The sequence below is a fragment of the Oxyura jamaicensis genome, chromosome Z (assembly GCF_011077185.1).
Source record: "Oxyura jamaicensis isolate SHBP4307 breed ruddy duck chromosome Z, BPBGC_Ojam_1.0, whole genome shotgun sequence".
In the NCBI taxonomy this organism is placed as follows: Eukaryota; Metazoa; Chordata; class Aves; order Anseriformes; family Anatidae; genus Oxyura; species Oxyura jamaicensis.
In genome coordinates this window covers 19,355,177-19,363,610 of record NC_048926.1, presented here as the reverse complement: position 1 = coordinate 19,363,610, position 8,434 = coordinate 19,355,177, and the positions used below count along the sequence as shown (strand labels likewise).

General features: G+C 46.8%; 1 protein-coding gene across 1 annotated transcript; it reads right to left on the bottom strand.

Annotated features, from left to right (window-relative positions):
- Positions 1 to 1,983: 1,983 nt before the first annotated feature.
- On the bottom strand, positions 1,984 to 8,169 carry SETD9 (SET domain containing 9). The gene is made up of 6 exons (XM_035310581.1): positions 8,022 to 8,169; positions 7,586 to 7,941; positions 5,768 to 5,891; positions 4,728 to 4,843; positions 3,393 to 3,498; positions 1,984 to 2,365 (listed from the first exon to the last, which is right to left on the bottom strand). Exons 1-6 carry the CDS (start codon positions 8,105 to 8,107, stop codon positions 2,278 to 2,280), a joined length of 876 nt encoding a protein of 291 aa, XP_035166472.1. The 5' UTR covers positions 8,108 to 8,169; the 3' UTR covers positions 1,984 to 2,277.
- Positions 8,170 to 8,434: the final 265 nt, after the last annotated feature.

Sequence of the window (8,434 nt, the reverse complement as noted above, 5' to 3'; positions counted from 1 at the left end):
GCCCTTCGTTGGATCAGGAGAGGCGGGCAGGGCAGGTGGGGTGGTGCTGTGCTGTACGTAGGAGAGATGAGGCTGTACAGCCCTTGCTGTTAGCAGTGACACAGTAGAGAGTCTCTGGGTGAGGATTAAGGGGATGGACAGCAGAGCAGACGTTGTCCAGAGTATTTACTGCAGCACCAGTGTTGGACATTTGTACAATGCTTTCACTAACATTCTCTAACTTTTGGTTAGCCCTGAAGTGGTGAGGCAGCTGGACTAGATGACGTTTAAAGATCCCTTCCAACTGAACTGTTGGATTCTGTAGCCACCAACAGACACCAATCACTGCTGCCACTTGCAGGCCCGGTCCTGCTTTCCTTTGTGTACCACCAGCCACTAATGCAGGCTGTCAAGTTTCAGTATTTGAACAGGACGAGACCAGTGCCACCCGTCTTGTTAGGTGACACGCAGCCTGTACTTCAGCACTGCAGTCCTCCACTACCAGGTACATCCAGACCCACGAGACAGCCACTGCAGTAAGGAAATGCTTTCTTAACAAAAGAGCTTCAAAGTAAGTTCCATGGTTGTCAGACAGGAGTATATTTTCAAACCTGGTCATTTAAAAATCACTAATAAGTGTGTAATGAGACAGCTAGAGTAACCTGTGCCCTTGCATAAACAGCACCTCAGCCTGGAGAGACATGAAGAGCACCTGCCTTTTCTGGCAAGGCTCTGACTGGTGTTCCCCCCCCCCCCAGCCATAAACCCTGACCTGTTCAGCCATGCAACACCGCAGGCACCCTGACAAACAGCTCCCTGTTCACAGACCGTGATGCCCAGTAATTTCCTCCAAGAGAGCTGGGGGAAAAGACCCAGCTTGGGAGAGAAGGGATCTTCAAAGTGATGGGGGACAAGTTCTTCTCTTCCGCAGGCTGGAGACCACCCCCTGCTCTAACCTGTTACCATACAGTGCAGACACAGTGAGGTCTGTCCCTAGGAGCTGTTCCCAAGAGCTTCATCCACCTCGCATGACCTGTGCTGAGCCACACACCACTGTCCTGTAGCTCTGCTGTTTATGTCTTCCCAAAACACCCAGCCTTTTCTGACTGAGGGCTTCTAAATGGATATGAAAGGCAAGCTTCAGGCTTGGAAGGAGAACAAGTAAAACACACTGAAAAGCCATCAATTCTGAAAAAGAGGCTAGATACTTCTGCAGCTAAGCAAGGCACCTTGGCTGCCCCACTACCAGATTTGACAGACATCACTTCCCAGCTCCTCCTTTCTCATGAGCTTATGCCAGCCACAGATTCACTGGGAGGATTGCTTGGACCTTTGCAGTAAGTACCAGGATGATTTTTCTCTTTTCCCAAGAAAGCTGTTTAGCCAGATCCGAAGACTGACAAGCTGTCTCCTGTTTACTGTGTGAAAGCAGTTTGCAGACAGCACCAAGAATTAACATGGGAATGACTAGTTCTGCTTATGCCAGTAACTCACCAAAGAAATACACAGCACACTCAGTTGGCATCACTTCCTACAGCTGCTCCACAACATGAAGTTCTCTGTTTGAGAACAGGAGCTACGAAAGCTCCTGCCACGTGCCAGGAAACTCACAGTACCACAGAAACTGGAGTTGGACAGTACCTTGATATATATATCAGGCTGTTTTTCCTCCTGCTTTAAAAGCCAGCAGCTGAAGTTGTGCTTTTTGTGACAGCGCAGCCTGCAGGCACATCGTAAGCACATACTGACAGTGCTGCTCCCGAAAGGCTTCGTGAAAGATGCTGTCAACTGCTATTACTGAATACTTTCTGTAAGGAAAGAGAGAGTGGAACTGACTCCAAGAAAACCGGAATAAGAACTAGTAATCACCATAAACTACTGAGCACTACCTGAGAAACACTTCATGAGAGGACTACGCTTTACAAACTGTGTCCACTGTAAGCATGAGAAACGAAGTGGCAAAATACCGTGTCACGGTTACAGAAAACTGTGCAAACTAGAAGATTAAATGACACGTACAGAACTTAATTTTTTATTTTATGAGCTGTATGGACAGCTGAAAAACAATAAGCAATAACATCCATGATAGGAGGTAGCTGAAAACCTAGTGATGTAAACAGTTAAATCTTCACCACTGCACCACATGTGGAGTAATCTCAGTGAAATACAAGCCCACAGCTTTCTTCCTAAAGGCTGAAGTTGGAGGTCCTCATTGTGTAAAAATGCTCATGGAGCTTGAAGTACATACAGAAAAAGTATTGTAATGGCACAGATTTCTTCAGTCCTGAATCTATTAATTCAATTGATGACGGTGTAGTAGTTAGAAAAAAGTTCTTCTCCTTTCTTGATGTCTCTGAGAGTGACAAGCACTACACACCTCAGGGGGCTGTAAAAAAATGAAAAGCAAAACTCATAAACAAAGAACTAAGATGTCACGAAGCCTGTGAAAAGAACACTGAAATAGAGAGAGCAAACAATCAGAACTGGTATCATTACCAAAAAATGTGCAGCCCATGTGGTATGCAAATAGTGTTTCCATTTACACAGTGACTCAGAAATGAAGCACACTAATCAGGACAGAGGAAAAGACACTAACAAAGGTTAAGAAGCTACAGCCCTTTCTGAAACAGCCCCATCTTTCCTTGCTGTGCCTTCACACTTCAAGTACAGCATCCAGGTTTTCTTAAAGTTCAGTTTTACCTCTTCTTTAACTAGCATTTCTTTAGTTATCTGAAGTTTACAAGTGCATCTTTAACTTTGCCTCTATAAAGCCTAAGGTCAATGAGAAAAGCTACTTTTCCAACGTGTACAATAACTCTCTCCAACCAAGATTCAGTTTTAGAACAGCTCCAGAAATAGATTCAAAGTCTAGATGGTTTTCTCTAAAATCCTTATGTATCCTCTAGATTAAGGATATTATTTATTTCCTGGGGTTGCAACTGGACCAGAATCGCAAATCCTTTGTTGTATTAAATTCAGGACGTACTTCAGAACATAAAACTTAACATTTCCAGACAGCTCCATATAAATGCTGTCACTTTCCATACACCTCCAGTGAGAAACCTAAAGAAGCTTTCAAAATGTTTTAAGTTCAAAAAGAGGTGGAATTTCAGTTCTTAACAAGCATGCTTTAATTGTGTAGTGTAACCAGAAATCACACGCCTTTATGCTCCGTGTCTTCAGAGCTATGCTTATCTCATTTCCAAATATGTGGGAAAGGAACAAAAAGACACCATTCTGTAAACCATTTAAAATGGACCTATTCAAAGAGATAAATTGTCCTTACAGGTACACACTTCTGTGTAACTCATCTTCACATGGAATAATATTCTCTTCGACCACATTTGCCCTTTTCACAAATGCAGCAAGCTTTGTGTCACACAAATCTGTGAGCTCTTTGACTCACTGCTAACCTCTGTGTGTCATGGCTGTAGACGATGTTTGGCAGGTACTGTTTCAGCTCTACTGGAAAACATCTTGGCACATCAAATTCCTGATAACACACGTTGGCTGCTTTTTCTAGAAAAAAAAAACAAAAAAAAAACAATGATGCTGATAAATTCTCAGATGGGGGTTACAGGTGTGTAAAAAATGTACTGCTGCAAACGTAGCAGATGCTTCATCAAGCCTGAAAGCCATGCCTCTGCTGAGAGCTACTGCACTCCCCTGAAGTCCTATTGTGAATTTACACAAGCAGCTATAAACAACATAACCAGCTGTTGGAGGTTAATTTCTCCTTATTACTTTAAAAAAGGTGACCTGATTATCAGCATGGATATGAAGGGGCACACCTTGCAGAGCACCAGAGACAGCTTACAGCATTGCTAATATCTAGGACAATATTTACTTGTACAGTTAAAAGAACAAAACATAACAAAACAACAACAAAAAAACACATCTTAGTGTCAATTTCCACACTGGCAAATTATGTCACAAAAACAGGGAGAAAATCACCATCTGTCCAGCAGAAACATTGGAATTTTCTTTGCATGGATTCTGGACCTGGAGTAAGTGGTTTAATGGGACAGAGCTTTGTCCACATGCCAGTCAATACATGGTTCATTACTCTACCTTTCTGGATGCTACTCGGAAGCAGGATACTGTTGGTGTAATGTAGGCTATAAAAGCCACTTACAGGCTAGCCATGGTAGCCATTAAACTTTCTGTATCTCAAAACCATCTGGATTAGTCACATTTTCCCACAAACCTTAAGACCAACACATACTGTGAGGAAAAAGAAATAGATAGTTCTTGTCGTGTCCCACAGGTGTCATACTAACAACTTCCTATATTTTGTGAACTTTACCTTCTTAAGTCTAAAAAGGTATTATAGTCCAAAAAGAACAGCGATAGAAACTTTTGGTACATGTCACTTTTCATATGGTTTTCTCAAGAAGAACTGTAATGGGAATCTCAAATCTGTACTGCCTCAGTCCAGAACTGCTGCGCCAGATATCTCTTCCCAAACACTTGCCCTCTGGGATGTGTGCTTTCTGTAGCACATACCAGCAAGGAGACATCTGGGGGAGTCAGTGAGGACAGCACAAGGATGTTCTGAGAGCTGCTGCGATGAAAGATTTTAACATTCGGTTTTCACAAAAAGCCTCAGAAACTCCCTGCTTGATTATCTTGCTTTAAACAGTTTTGCGCTTCATCCCCCACCAATATTTGCTTCTCCTTGTCACTTGCAAAATAAATTATATCCACACAGACAAACTCAACCTTTGAAAATTTACCTGGCAACTTACCATACGAGCAGTTGTTAACGTACTGTCCCACTGCCAGTGGGTTTTGTGGAGCAGCCGTGAGCCAGCTCACATCGCTCATTTGGAACGGGCCGAGCTGATCCCTCCTGCTGCAAGACCTGAAATGACCCACAGTGTTAACACGCATCACTGCTCCTTCCCTTACCAAGTGGTATGTACTTCCATCTGCAGAAATAGCCAGGACAACATTTGGAAAGGGCTGGAAGGAACAATACCTCGATGACTGCTTAAAAAGTACATTTAAAACTCCTATCAGGAAGTGGTTGTCTCTGATACTCCAAGAGGACCAGCATGAAAACGCCAGGTACAGTTCCAGAAATCTGCATCAAACTTTACGATCACAGAAGAGCCTCGTTCACCTCTAAAGATGTGAAGGCTCATTACAGTATCATCATAAAACTCATTCCCAGAATTCGAACCTGGTATTAGTTGGCCTTTATTTATTTTATTTCTTTTTGCTTGTTAGTCATTTTATTTTCAAACACAGAAACTGCTCCACAAAAAGTTCCTACAAACGATATTTTAAGGTAATCTACAGCAGCCCACTTCATGTCAGCTCTGTGCCTACTGCTAAGGGCTACAGCTCCCTTCTTAAGCGCTGCCCATCTGCAGACCAGAGACAGAGCAGACAGATTCGCCCTTCTGCTATTAGCACATCCATATGGAGGCTTTTCCCCCCCCCCCCCATTCACAAAGCAGATTTGATTAAAGAGTTCTGAAGCATGTTAAAAAGAACATGCTATGTCCTGTTCCTACTAAAACCATTTTCTTTACAAGAAACAGTCTCTGTACACCACTTTCATCAAAATGCTTCTCACTGGTGTTACAGAGACACAAGTACATAGCTGATCATGTCCAGCAGCTCTCACCCTTGTGATGTTTTGCAACATGACATACGCAGAAGTGGATGATATTTCAAATAAAAATCAAATTAGGACAAGAAAAAAGAGGCCTGAGAATATTAGTACTAGCTTCTGAAATACCAGCTGAGTGCCATTCCCCTATTTCTTATGACTGCTTACCTGTACACTGCTCTTGATAGTCCTTTATCATTCCCATCAATAAGGACACCGTCTATGCACCTAAAAATAAAAGGATTGCCAAGGGACTGGAAAAAGATGGGCTCGTGCTTTCTGTACACTGTACCTGTTGCAAGACAGATACGATTATTTCAGAAGAAAATACGTTAACTTTGAGAATAGGCTTACGACATCATCCAGCCTCCTCTACACAGAACCTGAAGCGACAGAAGGAGTAGGCAAGATCTCTGCTCACAGCTCACGACCTTGACTCTTGTAAATGTCTGCAAGCTTTTAGACACATCTTGTGGGATACAAAAAAGTCAGCTGAGATATTCCAAAGAGAAGCCGTCAAAGGAAATTGTTAAAAAGAAGGACTGTGTCCAGAACCCCTGTGAGAGGTAGGTGAAACATTGAAACATCACAGCCAACTGGGCTGAGAGAAAAAAAAGTGATGACAGAGGAAAAATTGCATTTTCAGAGAGGAAAAAGTGATGTCTGCTCAGGAAAGCACACCTGAAGATACCCAGCTGCTTTGTTACTACTGTGTCAGGACTCCAAAAAGCACATGCATGAGCAAAAAAACTGAAATGCCCCCTCCACCACTGATAAGAGCTTTTGCTTGGTACAAGAGTGGGGAAAATGCCACGCTGCCACGCCAAAGACAAGTCGTTTTAACATAACATTCCCCAGATCTACGCCCTGCACTTCAAGCACAGAAAAGTGAGAACTGGCCGGCTTGTCAATTTTTCCTGACATTGCAGTTGTGTGTCCCTCACGGTCACTACATCTTCAGCAACCCTCTGCAGAAAACCTCCTGTGGCACCTTGCAGGGTGATAGGCGAGGAACCCCTCTGGCAGGCTGCATTCACTGGCAAACAACCGCCAGGAGAGCACTGAATGACCTGGTCTCGCCACTGGTCCCTTCCCCAGCCAGCAGCCCTCTGGTTTCCTGTCACCTATGAAAAAGGCATTTCAACAGCTCATCCTCATTTTGCTGGATGAGCTGCTTCATGGGGCTCTCAGTGAGTCTACGTGTTTAACATGTGCCTGAAATCCAGAGTGAGCTGCGAGGTTGCAGGCTCGTTCCCTGATTTTCATGTGACATTTACTCAGTCTACAGGCCAACAGCAACAGCCACAGCCCTGCTTTGGCATGGCAAAATATGCTGCAAGGACTGGACCCAGTCTGGCACCACTGGCAGAAGCTGCAGAGATCACGTGCAGGGGATGCTTCTGCTGACAGATGAGGCAGAAACAAATCCCAGCTCTTCAACAGCGCTGCCTTAGCTTGACCATACCTACAGAATTATGAATTTCTTTAAAAAATGTAAGCAAATACAGTTTCTCAAGAAATGAGGAAAGGGCACGTTTCCAAACATGCTTTATGGAGAGGAGCTCCATTAAATACGGGGCTTAGTTTCATTCTCCAATATAGATTTTTGTGCTTTGAAAAAGAAGGTGTGTGGATCCACTCATCTGTGCGGATACCTCAAATCCCCATTTCCTCAGACATGCACCTGAAACAGAAACCCCGAAGAACTACACCGTGCTGTTCACCTGCGTGGGGCTGTTCCCACACACCTGCGCGTGCACAACCTGGAACAACCTTTCGGGCAGGCGGGGAGTCAGACCTTCACGCTAACCTCGTTTGAGTCCGGGGTAAAACTCCCTCCTCTTCCTGGGACCGCTTTGCTTGTTTGCCCAGCAGCAGCTCGGGCTGGTTTACACGCAGAAGCGCCCTCGTTCAGCCCGGCTGGTGAGGTGCTGACAGGACACGACGCCAGCCCGGCAGAACCGCGCCGCCCCCCGGGCCGCTTACCGGGGTACATGGCCACCACCGCCCCCGGCGGCGCGCCGCCCCTGCTGAGGAAGACGCCGGTGCCGGCGGCGGGCAGGGAGCTCCGGCCGCGGGCGAGGCCGAAGCCCAGCGCCTGGAACAGGACCTCCTGGGGACCGAGGGCCCGCTGGCCGCCGGCACCCTCCTGTGACCGCCTCGGCTCCGCGGACGCCGGCTCCTCGTATTTACGCCCGATTTCTGGACGCGCGGCCAGGACAGGCGTCTGCCTGCCCAGGTCGTTGGCGAACAACGCCGCGAACACTTTCAGCAGCGTTTCTAGCACTTCTTCATCGGGGATAATTTTGTCCTGGGAGCTCTCAGGGACGTACCGGAGGGTCCTGGAGAGGAAGAGGAGCATTTTAACACGACGGCGGCGTGTTAATCCCCTTCCCCCCCGCCCCCGCCCCCGCCGCCTCACCGGCGCTGGCGGCGGAGGTTGATGGCCAGCCAGGGCACGAAGCGGTACCGGTAAGCGGCCCAGCGCCGCCGCAGCCCGCGCAGCATGGCGCCCCACGGAGCCCCGACATGGCCGCCGCCGTGCGTCGCAGCCAATCCGCGCCCGTAGAGCGCGCCGCTATTTGCATACGGAGATGCTATTGGTGGGTGTGGGGCTGGGGGATGGAGGAGGGAGGCGGAGGGGGGAGGCGGCAGCAGCATGGCGGGGGGGTGCGTGTGAGGGGGCCGTGTCCGCACCCGCCCCGGCAGCAGTAAAAGCAGCCGCGCTCACGCTGGCCGTCGTTTTAAAAGCCAGAAGTCTGTGGCTGGTGTCTCTGAAGGCTTGGGAATACTGAAACATAAAGGCTTCTCCTTGTTCACGGCTTGGGGGTGAAA